The sequence below is a fragment of the Anneissia japonica genome, unplaced genomic scaffold (assembly GCF_011630105.1).
Source record: "Anneissia japonica isolate Jap-2015-1 unplaced genomic scaffold, ASM1163010v1 scaffold3531_len492141_cov184, whole genome shotgun sequence".
Classification (NCBI taxonomy): Eukaryota; Metazoa; Echinodermata; class Crinoidea; order Comatulida; family Comatulidae; genus Anneissia; species Anneissia japonica.
The window spans coordinates 169746-191913 of record NW_022702905.1 but is presented as its reverse complement, the minus strand read 5'-3'; the positions used below and the strand labels follow the sequence as shown (position 1 = coordinate 191913).

Genomic DNA, 22168 nt, shown 5'->3' with positions numbered 1-22168 from the left:
ATATATATATATATCATATATATATATTCTAACATCATATATGTAATCAGGATAATATATAGGCATAAACACTAAACCGTCTTACAGTTGCTATGTCCGGTTAAATTGTCAATATGCTTTTATAATAATAAGATAAGATTTATAAAGCGCACATATCCACTGCAGTAGTGCTCAAGGTGCTTTATATTCTTAATGTAAATTATTTGATAATTAATATATGTTTTTGGAGTTAAGAATTTGTAGTTTAAACGGAAAAGTCGAATACTTTGACAATGTGTTGAATTCCCATCGATGGATCCATATCCTTGTTTACATAGACATTCAACAGCATCTCCATTCATTGAGCAGAATGCGTTCACACATGGATTGTTAGTACATTCTGCACCCTGTATAGCTGGAATGAAAAATATTGCACATACATTTCAAAACCATTTTTATACGGTGCTATGTTGTATATTTTCACTACATAAACTACTATTAAATATTTATCAGTACATTATGTTGCTTTATATTATGATTATAATGCAAATTAATATTAATTGGGATCAAACCGGTAAGTGAAATACAGAAATAGAATAGTACATCCAAACAAGGATTATTTGCTTTACCGACTGCCTTATAAAGTAAATTAAACAATCGGCAGCGATGTTTATAGTCTATAAGTATGATACTGGATAAACCAAGACCAGAGGCAACGGAACTAGAGTGAGGTGTGCGACAATGCAAAAAGGAGCATGGCGCATGGGAGTGGGAAAAGATGGGATAGACAAAATATTTGGTTGTTACTGAAAGTGTGGTAAAAACAGAGAGAACCATCTGACATGTTGTATTGAGCGTGGGTGCCAAACATGGAGTTTGGTATGGGGACGTGGAATTTTATGAAGATGTTTAAGCTTCAATTTGTTTTAGAATTTTCGACACGGCCATAGGCTGGGGAGAGTTAGCAATGCTTGTTATAAAGATGCAGGTCTCTGTACGGCCTGTCGGTGGCTTTCCCAAAGTTGAGACTTGCATGATATGTGGTTTATTTAGAAAGGTTGTTGTTGTCTCTCTCTTACGTAACCAACAAATTACCGCGTTTCATTTCTATTATTCGATCTGCTTCGCAAATTCTCGCCAGGGGGCGTTCTGGGAACATTCCCGTCGAAAGATGCCACAGTTTCCTTGAAACTTACGCATCGAACAGAAAAAGCAAATAATGGAATCGCCAGACTCATCTATAAACGCTTTGAGTGTAGACCCCAACCCAAAGATCCTCGTAGATGGGTACGATATTCAAGGTAACATTGGCATTTATCGGTGTATCCAGGAATATATTCACGAATTAGTCTAATATGGTCATGGTGGTCATTGTAATATACTTACGTTGACAAGACATTCCATCATTTTGTAATACATAGTTTGTGTTGCAGTAACAATCATAGCTTCCAACTGTATTGTTACACAGTTGCTGGCAGTTGTTAATATTAAGTTCACATTCATTTATATCTGTAATAATAATAATAATAATAATAATAATACCAAATTTATATATGTTATATGCATGAGGTTGCAGGTTCGAATCCCGCCAGAATCACTTTTTCATACAACTGAGGAACTACAGTATAAAGGAACTTTATTCTTGATACGTTAGCTACAACATGTTCCTTATTTGAGCACTGTTACAGGCCCGTAGGCAGGATTTTCGATGGGGAGGTGCGTTTTGCATCCGAAGCGGACCTTACGATGGGCGACTGCCTAGGGATCCCCGCGAGGCGAATCTTCTGGAAGCTCTGACAAATTAGCATTTTGAGGGCCTTTTTTAATGGATTTCTAAAATCCATAATTTGTAATATCCTATTTAAATTTTCATTCATTTGAGTATTGTCTAGGGACCTACAGTAAAGCAGGAGAATAGAGAGTGGGGTGAATGGAGCACAGAGAGATGGTCAATACCAACTCAGCCACCATGGCTGGGGCTGAGGTAAGAAAATTTATGGTTATGGCACCTCGAAGTGGCCGGAAATGGCACTCTCAGACAAACTTTAATTATGATTTTTCTTTTTTTTCCATTTCTTTTATAATTTTAGGGGGCTCTCCCCCCTTGAATCCACCACTGTGAAATTATAATTTTTCATGTCCTTTACATCTGTAGGCCTACAATCACTGGAGCTGATAATGTCCAACAAATTTCGTAGCACATTATTAAAAATCAACGGGTGGAAGAGCGGGCAAAAAAAATGTAATGCATACTATAGCATTTCGCGATAATTAGGAATGATTTTAGTGAAATAATTGTCCAGGGGCAGAGGCCTAGAGGGGGTTTGTGAGAAAAGCAACAAAAAGTAGCATTTTGAGGGTCTTACATAATATATTTCTCAAGCATTCATGCATTCAAGCATTCATGAATATTTCATTTAAATGTTCATTAATTTGGGTGTTTTTGGGACCTGAAAAAGTAACGTTATTATGTCCTGTACATCTGCAGGCCTATAGATAACATTCTTCATATTATAGATCAATCTGCAATCACCGGAGACGATCAATTTCTAACAAATTTCATACCACATTATTAAAAATCAACAGTTAGATTGGCAAATATATAATGCAATGCATGCTATAGCATTTTGTGATAATTAGGAACGATTTTGTGAAATCATAGGTTTTAAAAAGTGGACCTTTTGGAATTTGGGGGGGGGCTGCCCCCCCCCCCCCCCCCCCCCACCTTGCCTACGGGCCTGCTGTTATTAAAGCACTGATATTATTATCATTTATCTTTTTGTTAATATATATACACACATTTAATTGGAGTAAGGAGCGTTTTCCAAAAACCGAAAGGTCCACTGATTAATCTCCGATAAGATAGTATAATCCTGATAATGATATAATTAATGTCAAAATATTGAATCTCGACACGATGGCGTGCATTTCGATACTTGGAGTATGTATTATACTATTTTAATTGGAGTGGACTTTAATAGAGGGAAACATGTATAGCCAATATGTGGCACATACCATCACAGCCACTTCCACTCTTCGTGTAACCGGAATGGCATGTGCAGTCAAAACCTCCAATTGTGTTTTCACAATCAGCATTTACGTGACACGGTTTCAGGACAGCAGCACACTCGTTGATGTCTATGTGTGATAAAGTATACAATGTTATTTGATAAAGTACATAACTTAAATAAATGAATGATATTTTTATCAGATAGGCCTATACATTACACTTTTTTAGGTTTTCATTCTTAATAAAATAACATCAGTTACAAAATTATTTGGTTTTCCTAACTTTTGTTTAATTTGGTAATATTATAAATAATTTACATATTTCATATTTTGTATTGGAAAAATGATGCATACCTTGGCATGTACCATCTGTTAGGTTGTAGCCTGTTCTACACGGACATTCAAATCCACCATTGGTATTAACGCACATTGCTGTATCAGAGCAGTTGTGGGTGCCGCTATTGCATTCATCAATGTCTGTCAATTAGATAAATGTATTATGAAGCATTTTTATAATATATCAACATATGCATAGTACGTCATGTTATTGTCATTATACAATGAATTAGGAGTAACCTTAGGCAATAATTTTAAGTTGGAAGCCCAAATAAATGAACTTTTAGTTACAGCATGAAAAAGACAGTGTACTTTATACAAAAATGCTGAAAAGCAATGTTTGATCTATATAATACGAATAATGAATGGGCATAATATTATGTCAATCATAAATAGATAAAAGGTCAAAGAAATTGAAAATAAAGAGAAATACATGAATAGTAATTATTTTATAATAAAAATTATTTAAAGATTCGAATTTGATTATAAATTTTCTAATTTGAGTAATTTGAAAATTTAAAAACTCTAACCCATGCAAGGTGATCCATCATAGTAGCCATTTGGACAACTACAAACAAAGCCACCAGGTGTGTTTTCACACATATATCTCGTGCTGGCACACGGCTCATTTGCACATTCGTCTACATCTTGGCAAAAGGTTCCGTTACCAGTCCATCCAGAAGCACAGGTACACAAGTATGAACCTTGCGTATTCATACACTCAGCTTGAATGTCGCATGTATGAAGTGAACGATAACACTCGTCGACATCTAAAAATTATAATTATATATATATATATATACATATATATATACATATATATATATATATATATATGTGTGTGTGTATATATGTATATGTATAGTATATATATATATATATATATATATATATATATTTATTTATTAAATGTATGATTATGACACCTCTAGAGATGGCCGGGAATGGCATTTTTAGACTCAACATTTTTTATAATTTTCTTTTTTTCTAACTTTTTTTTTTCTAATTAAAAAAAAAATTAGGGTGGGGGGGGGCGTGCCGGCTGGGTCCTTCCTTAAATCCGCCACTGGTAGTGTAAGGCACCCAACTCAACTATAGGAAACATGATCTCTTTGTAAGCCGCCTGTGCGTGCAATAACTGACAGAAATAGGGAGGTCCCTGGTCGATGCTAAAAATAGTCGTCTGGGTACTATTAAGTCGTTTTCAGTGCCGTGCACAGGTTGTATTCAGTGATTTTAGGAATCGATAAACAAATCATCCAGGATAGCAATTAATTGCTCTCCTTCTTTATTTGAAAAACCTATTGAAACTATGCGAGCGAAGCGTACCGTACTGAATGGCTATCAAAAGGACATGCAGGGGCAAAGCAGGCCTGCAAAGTATAGAAGAATCATTGTATTTGGTACCAATTGGATTATTATGTAAACTTATATAATGCCTCCCAGAACAAAACGAGCTGTTAGAAATGCTGACTGGAACAAGTGATAGGATTGGGAGCAACGAAAGGCCACCATGTCGGGATCAGCAATCGAAGATTTTCTACAATGTGCTTTCCCAAGGGAAACGAAATTTGGCAGCCAATGGCATGGTAGAAGAAAATAGCTATGGTAAAGATGGCGTGCCTACTAAAATATTATAAGGTCTGTTGTTCTGAAAAAATAGTTACCTCTTCCATTGAAAGCATATTCGTGAGCACAGAAAGCCACCAATGTTTTAGTCATGGGGCTACCATAGCACTCTCATCGGGGTTGAAGGAAAATCGAAGATCTGTGGCTGTTGTGTTATGGGCAGACTAATTATTGTGACTAAAGCACCAATTTGTAATTAGGTGGTCATTAATTTACCTTCACAAGTCTGTCCATTTCCTTCATAACCATCAGTACATTGGCAAACAAATGAACCATCCGTGTCGGTGCAGTCTGCGTTGTTGTCACAAGGGAAATCCACTCTTCCGCATTCATTTATATCTTTCAAGAAGAAATACAAAATAAAGTATTGTTGAGTCACGAGATAGATACTTTGGCCGACGATTACGACCGCAGTGCAACGCAATGTGTGCCGGAATAAGATACATCAAAAAATATTCTTGAGATCTGCGGGACCTGGATTTTGTTATACACTATTATTCGCTCCTTCACATAATAATTTTGTCCTCTAAAGTATTAGGAATACACCACTACAATTACATTATATTATTATTGAATCTTCATCAAACTTTGTCCAAGCAAAGATGTACTTTATTCTACAATTTTTTTAAATTGTTATTATTATTATGCTACAGTGCTAAAGAGAGTCAGTATTTAGTTGTATCTTACTATTGCATGTTTTTCCATCACCACTGTAGCCATCTAAGCACGTGCAGTTGAAAGATCCCTCAGTATTTGTACATGATGCCTGGTCGCTACAGTCGTCTATCATCGTCATACATTCATCAATGTCTAAAAAATACAAACAGACCTATTTAAAATGTCCTTTTTTATCATACACGTGTGTGCAAACTATGCATTATTATTATAACATACAATGAACCATAAGCACAAACGTCTTTAAAAAAAAACAAAAACAAAAAAAATTTAAAAAAAAAACAAAAAAAAAAAAAAAACACGTAGTATTTATAGGAACAGTGTAGGTTTACAAGGCTAAAATAATTAAAGTTTTATGAAATATAATTCTAAAATAATAAATAATAAACGAATTCTGTTAGAAGAGAAATAATAAATTAAGAAATTACAAATCAAATTATATTATTAAAGAAAACCGATGTAAAAGTAATTATAATACACTTATTGCTATAATATCCTTATCATTTTTAAAGTATTTCAAAATTTTATAACAGGCTTTGTGATTATATTATGATAACTACAGACCATTTAATTGCTTGAAGCGTTTAGTGAATATAAATATGTAACCTACCGTTGCATGTTTTAAGACCGACATCCAAGTCGTATCCTTCTCTGCAACTACATGTATATGACCCTAAAGTATTTGTACATTCCTGTTCACAGAATTCTACACCATCTTCTCTGTCACGACCTTCGACACATTCATTGTAATCTATAACAGGAGACAATATTGCTAGATATTTAGGCCAATTAACTATACATAATATAGAGGATGAAACATTATACATAAGAGAAAAGAGCACCTACTCTAAGCCGGTAAGCATTGGGCCGAGACGATTAAATTGAAGCCGCAAGGCTAGTGGTAGCTCCGGAAATTTACCAAAAGGTGGTCGAACCAAGAATCAGGCTCCCGGAATAAAACCCGTGGCTTGGTCCACGGAAGAGTTTTTAGGGCCAAAATTGTGCATGAAGACCCCTAGGGATTGGCAATCAAAACAGCGTTGTTTATTCGTGGCGTCGGACGACGGTGGGGTTCACGGACCCTTCTGGACATGCTAAAATTTCACGGACCTCCATGTCCAGTCCAAATATGACTTATTGTCCATATCCCAACAATAAAATTAGGCCTACAGATAAAAGATGATTCGCCACGAAAGTACAACATTAAACAGTGGCGAATACTGGAATTCGAAACAGAAACCACCTCAGCCCTACCATGGTTGGGCTGAGGTACACAATTATTTTTTTTAGTCTATGCCACTTCTAGATGGCTGGAAATGGCACTGTCAGACTCAAAATTTTAAGGTAATTTTCTTTTGTCTCCATCCCCCATTTTTATTTTTAATGTGTAAAATTTAGGGCGACCCATAGTTAATGTTACGAAAATAAGATTATGGATAGAAGATGATTCGCCAAATTACGACATCTTAGATCTTGGAATTCGACATAGGCAGGAGAAGAGGGGTAAAGACAGTAAATTTTACGGATAGTGTATTTACGCTACCTCAGCCCCACCCTGAGGTAGGAAAGTTTTATGTTTATGGCACTTGTAGATGGTCGAAAACGACACTGTTAGACTACTATAAAAGATTCTATCAGATCACCAATAAAATATTGGAATTAAAATATAATGGCAATTAAAACAATTTAAAGTGAACAAAGTCATGCCTGTCAAAGGTAGTTCATTATTGTCAGGGCATGATCACACTAATCTAAGACAAGAAAAAAATAATTATAAAAAAGTTATAATTTAATGTAATAATTTAACGGACCCCACAATTTCCGCAGACCCCCTGCGGACCCCTTTGACTTGGCGGACCCCCAATTATTTTTCACGGACCCCAGGTTGGGTACCACTGAACTATAGGTCACTATGAACTAATTGTTGTTGGATAAGTTCATTAAAGTTATTTTCAAAAAATCAAATCGTTACCATAGCATTTGAATCCATTTCCAATCAAACCACTGGGACAGCTACCACATGTTACATTTGCCAATGGTGCCATCTGGTCAAAACATGCAACACCTGTATAACAAGGCTCATCTAAGCATGCATTGTAATCATCACTACAATCTGTGCCCGTCCAAGCAGCTGGGCAATTACACTCTGAAACCTGTGAAAACGGTGCAAAAATAACAAGAAAACATAATAATGAAGGGGATAATAAATTGGACTCCCTGCCCTGCCCCCAACACTCTTGATGGTGCTACCACTGGACATGAGGGGACTATTCTAGCATGGATGGTTAGGCTGAGGTTCAATTCTTGGTACAATAGTTCCCCCACATCTCCTGAAAATCCTGAATCTGCTCCTGCTCTTTAGTACTAATAATATTGTATATTATTCTAGAATCCTTTTGAAGATTAAGACAGATTGGATTTTAATCTCTACTGTACGTGGTATTCACTGTTGTAAATTCCATTACCAATGAATTTCCATGTTCTTTCTACGAACGAAATATAGGCCTATATAATAAAACACGCTTTAAATATGTTATTATCTTACCGCAAAACGATTGTTCAAGAGGTCTGATCCATCGACAAGAGCATTGAAATCACAAACACCGCCATTTTGGCATTCACAAATGATGACCTCAAGTGGAAACGCTGTCGCTGCACCCTTGTTGTCTATTGCGACTAATGTTAGTAAAACTTGGTCGGTTGAACCAGGTGTCCAGGTAAAATAACCATCTTTTAAAATATAAAGATTATAACTTATACTAAAGGTGATGCATTTGTCTTTTAGTGAGAAATAATAGTAATATATTTAATTTAACAATATATATATAAAGCGTATTTGTTATTGGTACTTACCAGCATCAATGCCCCCACCTGGGACAATGTCTTCAAGAGAATATGTAATTGGGTCATCTTCGGGGTCTGAGGCAATAACCATGAGTATATACTGATTATCTACCATAACCATAAGTCGGTTAGTTCCGTTTAGTGCATTTTCGGGTGAAATGGCAATAACACTGGTAATGTTGGGTGGAAAATTTGCTATTAGATGAAAAAACAAACAGATATATTTATTCCTAAAATCTTGAAATTATATCTGCCTAATTATGAAGTAAACTACGTAAATATCGATTACCGTACACATTCACCTTTTCATTAACTTACCAAGTTCATCTGCATTTTCGTTGTTGTTGTTATTTGTTTCCTTTGTATTTACACCAAAAGAAATATCACTTGTTGCTAATGCATCAAAAAGACACATACGATCATCGCCGCATTCTTGTATTGCCTCATTATACAGTGCAGTACCTTCATTCTCTTTGATAAGGTCTTCTAAAAATACTGGTACGAATGTTAAGTCATTCAAAGTGTTCCATGATTCTCCATCAGAGTATGTGAAGAGTGTGGATTGATCCGTTGTTCTCCCTAAAATCAAGTGGTGTTAATTTGTTAACCGAAATGTCCACTGATTAATCTCAGATAAGATACTACTGTATCCTCTATTATACTATCTTAATTTGTTAATGTTTTCTGATAAGAAATAATGATTATATTTGTTAAACTGAAACATTTTGGATTGGATTGGATTATTCGGTGTAAACACCAAGGTTAGCCCACGAAAGTCTCGAAGAAGACTTATTTCCAGTGGGGTCCTTCTGGTGGGGATTGGGCAGTACACCAGGAGACAATCCCCTACTCTTTTCCGAAGAGTGTACTGCGTTCTTTAACGTGCGCATGGGCCATAAATGCACACGGGACCAACGGCTTAAACGTCTCATCCGAAAGACGGTGCGCTATTGTAACTTGTATTTCAGCCCTCCAGCTGAAACACAAGGGCTATGTTCTCACACGGCAGCTAACGGTTAGCAGGATCCGGATCCTGCTAACCGTTAGCTGTCGTGCGTCCATACGAGAAAATCCCGATCCAGATACCAAAAATATGATGATCGAATCACTGGCCAATAAGAAACTGGAAATTGTAAACGCGTACGTGTGATTGGTTGATAATAAAACTTAAACTTGCTAACCGATAGCGCTTGCTAACCGTTAGCGGTATCCGGATACTGCTAACGGTTAGCGCTAACGGTTAGCTACCGATCCGGATACTAGGGCTCTCGTGAGAACCAGGCTAGAGAGGCAGCGATGGGAATTGAACCGGGGACCTAGAGATCTCCACGGTTTAGCGCACACACAATGGCTACCACCGGATTAACCGACTAAACTAGGCTGCTCTCTCTTCTGTAACAAGTAATATGTGCCTTACATGTAACTCCAAAATAAAATGCGTCACTATCTGTCAAAGTTCCGTTTTCCGGTAGAGACATCATACTGTTGTTTGGATATGTAAGATCGTCGGTTACATCATCATTCCAAACACCTGAAGAAGTTATAGTTTCGTTTATAAAAATACATAATAATGTTAAATTACATATCGATAACTCAAATGCGGGTATAGACAAAAGATAAAGTGTAGAACTCCAATAATATTGCACAACAATTTAAAGTGTGGTCTACAATGGTTCCCAACCTATTTGCGTTCGTGGACACCTCTGAATATGCTAAAACCTTCACGGACCTCCATGTCCAGTCCAAATATGACTATTGTCCATATCCCAACAATAAAATTAGGCCTACAGATAAAATATGATTCGCCACGAAAGTACAACATTAAACAGTGGCGAATACTGGAATTCGAAACAGAAACCAACTCAGCCCTACCATGGTTGGGCTGAGGTACACAATATTTTTTTTATGTCCATGCCTAGATGGCCGTAAATGGCACTATCAGACACAAAATTTTAAGGTAATGTTCTTTTATCTCCATCCCCCATATTTATTTTCAATGTGTACATTTTAAGGCGACCATGGTTGATATTACGCCAATAAGATTATAGATAGAAGATGATTCGCCAAATTACGACATCTTGGATCTTGAAATTCCACACAGGCTGGAGGGGAGGGGAACAGAGAGTAAATTTTACAGATAGGGGATTTACGCTTTATGGAAATTTTTATGTTTATAGCACTTGTAGATGTTCGGAAATGACACTATCAGACTCAACATTTGAATGTAATATTCTGTTATCCCCCATTTACTTTCAATTTTGTCAAATGTAGTGCTCCCTCCTGATTTTTTTTTAAATTTATTCAATTTCTATCCAGGTAAAATCAACACAAGAGAAAACATGGACACAAGTTGTACATTACCTGAGGATTGCCACTATCATGTGGCTCTCCTATTCTATTCGATTCAATTAGATCACTAATAAAATAATGGAATTAAAATACAATGCCAATTAAAACAATTTACAGTGAACGAAGTCATGCCGGTCAATGGTGTTTCATTATTGTGAAGCATGATCACACTATTGTAAGTCAAGAAAAAATAATCATGAAAAAGTTGTTCTAATAATGTAGCCGACCCCAAAAATGTTTGCGGACCCGCACATTTTCGCGGACCACATGCGGACCCCTTTGACTTGGCGGACCCCAAATTATTTTTCGCGGACCCCAGGTTGGGAACCATTGGTATATTTCCTCCATGGTATAACTACATACCATATAATCCTTTGGTAGAACCTTTAAAACTTTCCGGAATAGACACCACAACGTCTAATGCTGGGCCAGATAAACCAACAGATATGGCAATTCCGGATAACCATGACGCAATTACACGGTTCCCAGTTGAATTTCCAGAAGGGAGACTTATTATAAAACCAGGATCAGCTGGTGGTGTGTAAGGACCTGTGGAAAATGTAATAAGTCAATTTGCGTAAGTATTAATTATGTTTCTAACACCACGTACTGTTTAAAACAAAACCAGGATAGGAATCAAATTCAAACAATTATTAAATAGGTCTACTCCAATGAGACACATATACATATGTAGATGCTATCTATGAGAGGCACATTAGTATATCATAATTAGATAAGATTTATAAGAAACGTTGCGTGATTACAATTAATAGTAGGTACTTTCACCAAAAATTGGCATCATGCAGCATTTCCACGAAATGTTACATAGTGGCAATATTCTATGGCAGTATCTAATATTGTTCGCAAATACTGTGGTACTGTGGTAGTAAAATCGCCAATAATAATCTACATATTTGAAAATACGTTCGTATCTACTACTGCTATGAAATATGTATATATTCTTATTATCAAATAGAATGAAGAACACCGTGAATATAAATTTAATTTTAAAATGGTAAAAAAATATTTGTCTAACATAATCACCTTTTTTACCACGCAGGCAGTCCAGTGAATCTTTCAACTTCTTATACATTAAAATAACACAAAACATGCCGCTCATAATCATGAAGCGAATAATGTGTTAATGAACACTAATTAAAAGTGTTTAAATGCTAATAAATAAAATACTAAATATTATCATAAAACTCTATATCATTCTTTTATATTACGCCATACAAACTTAATTTATAAATGTATTTACCTTCAGCCAGACTTGTTTTATCTACAACGATGCTTCCATTAACTAAAATAGCGAAATCATTCGAACTTGCATTTAGCGTCATTTGTACCTGTAAATTAGACACATAAATATGAAGACTTACTGAAATCGATAAATATATTGAAGGTAGCTAGTAGACTTGATAATTATTATCCTGCACTAATCTCATAATGCCCGCCCCAGCAAACACAAAACGTTATTATAACTTTCCCGAAGGTTGTGAATCTTGTGGTTATGTTATGTAAAAAGAAACCCCGTTAACACAACACTACAGAGAAAGTTTACATAATCAATTACTCACAAAGTATGTTTTATATTTTGCTCATTGTTGTTTTTTATGTATTTAAATGTTTCTTCATTAAATATTTTTGTATACAGGTCTCCCTCTAATTAAAAACTATCTGCAATTAAATTCCAAATTTGTCTGTGATCCCATAGAAACAAATTTCCATTATCTTTATGTGTATTTTAATGAATTTGGTGAAATAAATGAAATATAAATTAAATGAATTGTTTCTTTTCTGTAAGTGATGGGCCAATTGCTTTTAAGTGTAAATTTAAATAAAATATAAATATAAGCCTATAGAAATAATGAAAAATAAAGAGCAACATAAACATCACCTTTGTCGATCCTTCCTGAGCTGCAAACGCTGAGAATATGGTAGCTAGTACATTTTCATCTTCAATTATTGGTTTTTCCATTCGACCTTGTAATACAAAGTCTCCTTCGTTGACAGTCACGAGAACAAATTCACCAATGCCATTAAATGTGTACTCAAGCCCATCAAGTGTACGGATGTGAGGATCACCAAACATCCAACCTACATACAACATTTATAAGTTACCATTATTATTGCTTTTAAACATTAACATTGCTCTGTTGACACAACAATAAATAAACATGCTTAAATGAATACAGTTACAAATTTGTAAGTGGTTTTATTTACTCAGTCTATAGTTAACGTTCCTATTTATCATAGATAGATTTAACTCCTAGTTATTTTCGCTTAATTTAATCATGGTAGAATTCTCTACCTGTCACTTATAATATGTATAAGGATTGTATCTATAATTTGCAAATTGAGTAGAAGCTCCAATGAATTATGTTATGATAAGGTTCTTTATTGTTTATTGTCTTTATTGTATTGTTGTGTATAATATATATATAGAACTGGAGGTCGCTGGAACAGAATGTTGCTACTCGGAGTTTCACGCTATTGCGTTTGTTATATATATATAACAAACGAAAAATAAACACCCGAAAAAGTCGTGTTTTAGCTGTAATAGGTCTATATGATTTAACCATCATCTGAATAAACATATTAGGTACCTGTATTTGGTGGAAGATAACCGTTACATGTTCCTTTAGGCCGAACCCCCGAGTACAGGTTACAGTAGTAAGGATCACTTGATTTTTCACAGCAAACATATTGAGGAATTAAATCAAAATCTAAAACAAAAGGTATATATATATACGGTTATTATTTCATAGAAGATTAAGCTTTCTCATTTTAAAATCTCTACCGTCGTGCCAAAAAGTCCGGCAGCCCAGAACATTGGACCAAGTTTCGTAAAATGAGAAACTTAGTAGTTAAGGAATTGCGTCTTGCCAAATATAACTAATTTAAAAGAGTTTCTGAAGACCAACGTTTAGTTATTCTGAGAAGGGGAATAAATAATTTTATGAAAAAACCAAATATCATTCCTGACCTCATTCATACAATATTGACAAGGCAAATATGCCGAATAACTATTTTCTTTTATGTTTTAATACTGATCATGTGACTTCAATTTGTGATGTTAACTCTGTACCAAATGTTGATAAATATTGTTATATTTTATGTACTTCAGATATTTTTGAAGCGCTGATAAAGGAATCCAATGCCAAATCTGCTAGTGGTTTCGATGGTATATCTGGTGTAATGACTAAGGAAATAGCATCGTTATTTCACTGTCTCTTGGCATGATCTTTAAAAAATTTGTATTACAAATGTTCCTTTAGATTTTAAAAAGTCTAATAGGCCTATAGTGCTAATACATAAAGATGTTGTATCCAGATAGGTGTAAGAAAATGAATATTATGACCATTGAATCCAGACGTTTGGTACTCAAACTTGTAACATTGTTCAGATTCGTAAATATTATTCATTATTAACTCCTGGCACTTTAATTGAACCAGGGCGTCGAGACGAAATAATTAGGTCTACTCAAAACCTCTCGTAGTTCCAAAATGCAGAACCCATGCATATTAATCATCATTTTCCCATCTGTCATAGTTCAGTGGAATAACCTTCGCCTTCCAAACAACATATTAATTCTGATCACGCACAGTTTTAAAAACAAAGTATTATCACATGTTTCATAAATTTTATCTTGTTTCAAAATCTAAATGTTCTTAAATTTTTCAAATGCTGTAATTTAATCAATATATGTGGGTTTTGATTGTATTGTTGGGAAGGCTTTTACTATTAGCTAGCATTATTTAGTAGTTTTTATCAATATTACGTTTATCACTATTATAGCATGTATCATGTAATACTTCGGATGTCGCAATATACTCACAGAACCAATATAAATATATCCAGAAATTGAAGAATGGTCCTTCTACAAACTGATATCGCTGAACAAAACTACTTGTAAATACATCGTTTTCATATCCTTCTATTAATGAGCCATCTCCTCTGTAACAACATCTCATGCCTGCCCCTGAAGCCGAGGGCACTTGTGTCTGCAGGCAAAATGGAGTGCCTGCAGGACGTAAACAAACACAAATAAATTTTAGTTTTTTTTATGAAATGTTTAATTACATAACCGGATAGAAGTATTTTTTTTGTTATTATGTAAAAACGGTAATAATTATAACAATAATTATAACATGTCTTACCTGAAATACTTTCAATATCATTAAGGAGCTCAGGTGATAGTGGACTCATTTGCCCGTTTTCATTTGCGTCTTGATTTCTTCCTCGACGACCCCGTCTACCCCTTCCAAATCCTAGATCATTTGAACCTTGACCAAACGCACAAGGACAGGTTCCCAGGCGATCTAACCAATACAAGTCGTCAGATTCAGTCTGCCTCCAATTCATACAATACTGTCTGTAATTAATAGTATTCTCGTTATTGTCCTCAAGTCTAAAGAACCATTGACCATCTAAGCCTGTGTTACTTGTTGAATCTGGAAAGTATCTTGAATCTTCAGTTGGAAATAATTTTGAATCCAACTGGACATTGTTGAATGTTCTATTAGCATTTGCACCAACACCATAACCGATCACAAGGTTTTTCTGAGCAAGAACATCTGGATTCCATAGCATACCACCAATCTCGTAGTTGAAGATAACAAAACTATAAACACCATCAGTGATAAGGGCAGCTTGAAACGTTGCTGTCTGGTAAAAGTAAGCAAAATACAAAGTTAATATAGCATACATGTGGAATTAACTTGAAAGTGGCCTATGGGTGAGATTGTATTATATTATTATAATTGTGTTATAATTAATAAGTTTATCGAGGTTAGAAAGTAGGTTAATCTTGTAGACCGTGTGCAACACAGAGCTAGTTGAAATTTGAATAAAATCAAGCAAACAAAACTATCAGTTCTAATATTGGTCCTAATGCATAGCCGTAGGTTAGTATACGAAAACAAAATTGGTAGGAAAGCATCATTTTACTATACATTTTTAAAAATAAGAACCAGTAAAATTTTGCCCAGGCTCAGTGTTCTTTTTTAACATATGTGACTAGCTTGATTTGTTGGTGTCTGGTTTTTTTTTAATTTATTTTTTTATATAAACTCATTTAACTTTTTAACCCAGCCTTAATTTGTTCTTATTTTGTCCTTATTTTTGGGGCAACCTCAGCCTCGGTGTTCTTATAAAAAAGGGTGTAGGTTATATCATTGTAGTACGGTCACAATTAAGGTACAGTTAATCAGGTTGGCGTACCTGAATTATTATTTCACGTTATTTTGTTACATGAGTTTACTTCTTAATGTTGTTTAAACCCCGACGTTTATATACTTTAACTTTTACTCATCCGGTATATTATACAAACGCTTATAAATTTTCATCTGTTAATAATTTTCCTATTCAGTCTGCTTCATTGCCCTCTGGTATTAAAGATGTTGTTGTTATTTGTTCGTACAATTCTTTGATTTGTAAACTTATAGGCAATACTTACTGAATGAACGATAATTTTTAATTGTTTGGTATTGGCCTTTCATGATTATTATTGTTTTTTACTGATTTTAAATTCCCCTACAATTTTACGGTTATGTTGTAAATAATTGTTTTGTAATTTTACTGTACTGCTCTTTGTTCCAAAGGTTGTGGGCACCACTTGAGATGTTATGGCGCACGGTTGTTGGCGCAACCTTTGGGCCGATTGTGCCAATGAAGTATACTTTTTTTTTTATATAAGAACCAGTAAAATTTTTCCCAGGCTCAGTGTTCTTACTTTTTGGCCTATTTCAGGCTCAAAATGTTCTTATTTTGTTCTTATGTTACACGCTTTTCAAACATAGAAAAGTATTATTCTACAGCAGTATACTGTACACTGTACTGGAATGTAGGTAAATTGGCCCCGGAAAAATGGCCCCTGCAAAAAATGGCCCCTGCAAAAAATAAAAAACGGCCACAAATAACAGGTACGTAGGCCTGCACCTACTGTACTGTATTATAGAGGGCATTACATACAGTAGTCACACCTACTGCACATAAGGTACATATATTTATTTTTTTTGGTTTTTCTAGGTTTTAAAAATAAAAATCTCATTTGACATTTTACCTCAGACTCAAATTGTTCTTATTTTGTTCTTAATTTTTAAGCCTTTTTCAGCCTCAGTGTTCTTATAAAATGTGTTCTTATAAAAAAAAAAAGTGTAAATGAAAATGCAATGAAATGAATTCAGTTGTAATATATAAAAGTTTCTCAGTTATTATTGTACAGTAATTAATACAATCAAACTCCTAGTAAATCAGTGTTCTATATTTATATACTGATGTGCATATTATAGTGTGAACAACTATACTGACTGACTAATTGCATTTTTCACGCCGCACCTTTAGGCTACTACGATCAAGAGGTAGCAGTCATTAAGAAACAGTACGGTAGGTAGCGGTAGCATTTACTACGAAGAAAATGGGAATTCCGAACTAAGCAATGCGCATGCGGCAGTTACCAAAGAACGTCCGTAATATCTATTAAAACACAGTGAGCATGCGCGTTGTCGAGTCATGTCGAGCATGCGCAGTTACCAAAAAGACATCTCAGAAACCAAATAACGTCTGCGAAGAGGGTATGAAATAGAAATGCGAAAAATCGAAGTGTAATGCTAAAACGATCAGGTTATGGATGGAAAATAATAAGAACTCGGGTCGAAAAGGCTCTATTTTGGCTATCTTTACAGTTCATGATCAGGGTTCGTCAGGGAGAATGGTAATTAGTTATCGCAAACAAAAGTTTATTTGGTTTATTTAAAATTAATAATATTAAAATAATAATGATAATAATAATAATAATAATAATAATAATAATTATTATTATTATTATTTTTTTTATAATAATAATAATAATAATAATAATAATAATAATAATAATAATAATAATAATAATAATAATAATAATTATTATTATTATTATTAATAATAATAACAACAATAATGTTAAATATGCAGTTAGGCTCAGTGGTTTTCATTCTAGTTTTTTAACTTGTAGTCAGCAGGAGTTCTCGGGCGGCTATGTACATAGATACCCCAGATTGCATTGTTGAGGCTGTCAAAGTGGCTGAGGCTATGTTTCAGCCCTAGGTGCAAGCATTTTCATGGCATATAAATAAATTGTAGTTAAGTATTAAGCCTCTTAAAACAAAAAGCAGTAGCAGGATGGAGTCCCCCATGTATGGCAAAACGAACAAGGGAAGCCAACGTAAAAGATGAAGAGATGAGATTGATTTGGCTGGGACTTTCGTCCAGCAGTGGACCTGCATTAGCTGATGATGAAACATCTTAAGGTTATCAACATAATTAATTAACTTACCACACACACCCTGGTCAGTCAATCCAATTCAATTCACTTGGAGCATGTATGCTCCAAGTGAGATAAAACGTAAAGACGATGTACACTCATTAAATGTTGACTTGCGGAACACAAATTTATTGAAATATAACAAAATCAAACGGACATTTCGATAGCTCCTGCTCTATTTATCACCGTTAAAGTTGATAATTATAGCGGCAGGAGCTATCGAAACTGTTTGATTTTGTATATTTTAATAACTTTGTGTTTTGCAAGTCAACCTTCAATGATTGTACATTGTTTTTCCTTGTTTTTATATGTTATATATACTGTATGTATATAATAATAATAATACACATTTTTAAAGCGCCTATTAAAGCAAACAAAACTGGCTTGTCACCGGCGCTGGAGGATGTAAGAAAGAAGTTGAACTATTTGAAGAGGAATGATTTAAGAGTAGATTTGAATAATTGCGGATCAGAAATGATACGTAATTGAGGAGGCAGAGAGTTCCAGAGTTTAGGAGCAGAGAAAGAAAAAGAGCGCTCACCGGTACGAATATGCTTGACTCGTGGAGTAACAAGTTTGAGGGTTTGAGAAGAACGAGTAAAACGGGAAGAAACCTGTTTGTCTATATAAATATATATATATATATATATATATATATATGTGTGTTTATATATGCATATATATATGTATATAATACTTTATATATATATATGTATGTATGTATGTATGTATGTATGTATGTACAGTATGTATGTATGTATGTATGGGTGTATGTATGTATGTATGTATGTGTGTATGTATGTATGTATGTATATGAAATGAAAAGAATGGAATAATCATTCACCCCAAATGTGGTCGAATCTTTTACTAAAATGTGACTTAAACAATCGAAATCATAGTTAAATGATTAAAGTTTAATACATTCGTAGTAAAAAAAAGGTAGCAACATACTGTATGCAATATATAGTACAAATAACATTACATGTACCTTGTCTGCGTTGCTGTCCACAGGATATTGTGGAACCTTGTCCCACGTTACTACAAGCATCCAGTTAGCAACAAAATCGGATATAATTTGATCACTTGGAAACGTTTTGTCTTGAAACGTTCTTACACGATCTGTTCCATTAGATAACATTTCTCTGTCACGATCAGACACAGTTTCAATGTTGCTACTGTATATCTGTTAAAATAATATTGGGCATTTTTCATCATGAGTATACATGTATATGTGTCTACGTATGCCTACCATCAAATTAACATAAGATTTAAAAATAACTTACACTATAGTATACTTCACCAATATCACTGTTAGATAAGTCTGAATCGGCCCAATAAGGGGCGATAACTTTTCGTGGATAATTAATGGTAATTCCACCAATGGGGGGATATGCAAGTCCAAACTTCCGTTCGTTTTCTCTTGACAAAACAATTACGCCATTTACAGTAAACTAAAACAAAGTACAAAAAAAATCAATTTGAACTGTATATGTAAACAAAATCTGTTCATTGTGAACATATATTTAGATTAGAAATTCCATATTTTATCAACTATTAGTATGGGACATAATGAGGTAAATACTTACGTATATACTATAGATGAAATCTCCAAAAAAAGGAAATCCATTCGTCGGTCTAAATGTTGGTGATACCTTCTCTGGGATTTGATCCATTGACATTTCAAAACTATCACTGAGACTACTATCACCTTGCTCAATTCCCCAAGGAAAAAAGAAATCAGCTAAAAAACAAAAAGAAGTAGTTTTGAAAGTAGCATCATGTACATTAACAAACGAAACAGTTTCGACCGAATTGAAAAGGTCCAGGGGAAAACTTTGACAATTTAGGGATTTGAAAGGCTTATTTGATTGATTTTAGTCTCCCATACTGTAAAAATTACATAAAAGTAGAATTGCGTTTTTTCCCTCTTCGGCAAGGAGTCAGCTCTTCCCGCTTCCATTGTGTAGACCTAATTGGGATAATGCAACCTGCATCATATAATCAGATGACTTGTTTACAAGGCCTATGTTTATGGCTGATACGATATTGCCCTACAATTGCTCGTTTTATTTTATTTTTTTTTTCATGGAAAACGTATCACAAAAAGTGGTTACGATGAATTTTAAATTGTTAAAGATAAACATTCTCACAACATTTTAAGTGCTTGAAATGCAGATCGTCAATAAAGTTTAGACCAACGCTTGCCAAACCTTTTTCCGGGGACCCATTTTGGCGCGGTCGTCCTTACACCAGCGAACCATTCAGTTCACTCACAGCGTCATTATTGAGCTTTATAAATAAGACGATACGCAATGACCAAACTTAGATATCAAAAGGTTTACATAAATTATTTTCCATTACATTTATCTATTTTTTTTAAAGCATTTGTATTAATTGTATTTCCATAGCAATGAATTTTAATACTGTTTGTAATTATTTACATATCTATATTTTTGGGCAACTATCAGTAACTATTAACTAGTTTAATCACTATTAAAATACATATTGTTGTCGAATTATTCTCTTCTTCAGAGACAGATATAGCGTGAATGTAGAAGGACGTTAAGCGACCCACTAATAATTATTAGCGGTCCATTTCTGGTCCGCCACCCACCACGGTGTGGGGAGCACTGGCTTAGACCAAGCATCTTCAAGACTTTCTAGCTGAATTGACTATGCTGTTCCTTGTATTATTATATATTACACAAAAAAACTTTATGTTGCATGTTATACTGCATTTTCGGAATCCATCTTATATTTTCTTCACCTACCTTGACAATTATATCCGTTACCAAAGAATCCATCAGTGCATTCGCATTCGTAGCCTCCTTGATTATTGATGCAGTTACTTCCAAAAACCGCACATTCATTACTTATTAAGCATTCATTTATGTCTTAAAATTAAAATAAAACCCAGATCATTGTAACATTTTTTACAAAATATTATTAAAAATTGTAGAAACGTGTCATAATAAAAAAATAATACTTATGGTGTAGTTTTAATAAATATTTTATAGATTATACAAATAAATATTAATATGAATTAAATACTGTACAAAACGTTTACCATCACACTTGAAACTGTTAGTATTCAGCACATATCCATCTGGACATTTACATTCAAAGCCACCATTTGTGTTGATACAAGTTGCAATTGCGTCACAGCTGTCAGTTCCTCTTGTACATTCATCGATATCTTACAAGAGTAGAAATACTAATGCAACATACGTCATACAATGATGATACTGTATATATATATATATATAAATATATATATATATACAATGATGATGTTGTACATAATATATATGTATATATACACACATATATATATATATATTTCCGCCAGAGAACTCTTTTTTCATACAACTATAAGAAACTTTCGTTGATGAACTATATACCGTATTTGAGCACTGTATTATTGGACCATGTAAAATAAAATAATTGGTTAGCATCCCCTCCCTACCATCAAAGAGGCCCGACCGGTTTTTGGTTTTTTTTTGTTTTGTTTTGTTTTTGTTTTTACACAAAACACTCACAAACTCTATGTAATAGGCCTAGGCCTATAGGTTTGTTTACCACCCGTCCGAATGCTATCCAGACCACTTGCAGTTCTATGATGGTTTTTATTTATCGTGTGGTCTGGTGAATAAATTTTGACTAACGACATGACATATTAACTTTTGATGGGTTGTGTATGGGTCTTATGTTTAGTATTGTACACAATATCCCCATTTACTTTCCAAGATACACTAAATATTTACAAAAAGTGTTTATCCTTATCTATTTCAACCTACTCAGGTGAAAGAAAATACAAAACATCGAATATAGAATGTATTACGTTTTACCGTGTTTGTTACTTTTATGGTCTACCTAATGGTTTATTAAAAGAGGAAGAGAATATTGCATTATAGGCCTAAGCATGTAAATATGGATGAATTGTTATTCCTGAACATGTCGCAATAAAGAATCAAAATATTGAACCCCAACACGATGGCGTATTTCTTCGAGTATGCATTATTATTTCAATGAGAATTAGAA

The 22168-nt window shown here is 34.2% G+C and overlaps 1 protein-coding gene across 1 annotated transcript in view; it reads right to left on the bottom strand.

Moving 5' to 3' along the window:
- Nucleotides 1–22168, bottom strand: part of LOC117104171 — a 58645-nt gene that overhangs the window by 11118 nt on the left and 25359 nt on the right. Inside the window, exons 10-33 of the mRNA XM_033244866.1 lie at nt 21195–21323; nt 20899–21021; nt 19714–19868; nt 19411–19578; nt 19116–19310; nt 14985–15492; nt 14663–14848; nt 13431–13550; nt 12722–12921; nt 12083–12170; nt 11185–11370; nt 9890–10003; nt 8791–9051; nt 8482–8667; nt 8174–8358; nt 7601–7781; nt 6239–6379; nt 5641–5763; nt 5170–5292; nt 3855–4094; nt 3343–3465; nt 2995–3117; nt 1366–1488; nt 266–394 (exon numbers count right to left, since the gene is read on the bottom strand). Coding sequence (XP_033100757.1) covers nt 266–394; nt 1366–1488; nt 2995–3117; nt 3343–3465; nt 3855–4094; nt 5170–5292; nt 5641–5763; nt 6239–6379; nt 7601–7781; nt 8174–8358; nt 8482–8667; nt 8791–9051; nt 9890–10003; nt 11185–11370; nt 12083–12170; nt 12722–12921; nt 13431–13550; nt 14663–14848; nt 14985–15492; nt 19116–19310; nt 19411–19578; nt 19714–19868; nt 20899–21021; nt 21195–21323 — 4110 coding nt within the window. The remainder of the gene's footprint in view (nt 1–265; nt 395–1365; nt 1489–2994; nt 3118–3342; nt 3466–3854; nt 4095–5169; nt 5293–5640; nt 5764–6238; nt 6380–7600; nt 7782–8173; nt 8359–8481; nt 8668–8790; nt 9052–9889; nt 10004–11184; nt 11371–12082; nt 12171–12721; nt 12922–13430; nt 13551–14662; nt 14849–14984; nt 15493–19115; nt 19311–19410; nt 19579–19713; nt 19869–20898; nt 21022–21194; nt 21324–22168) is intronic.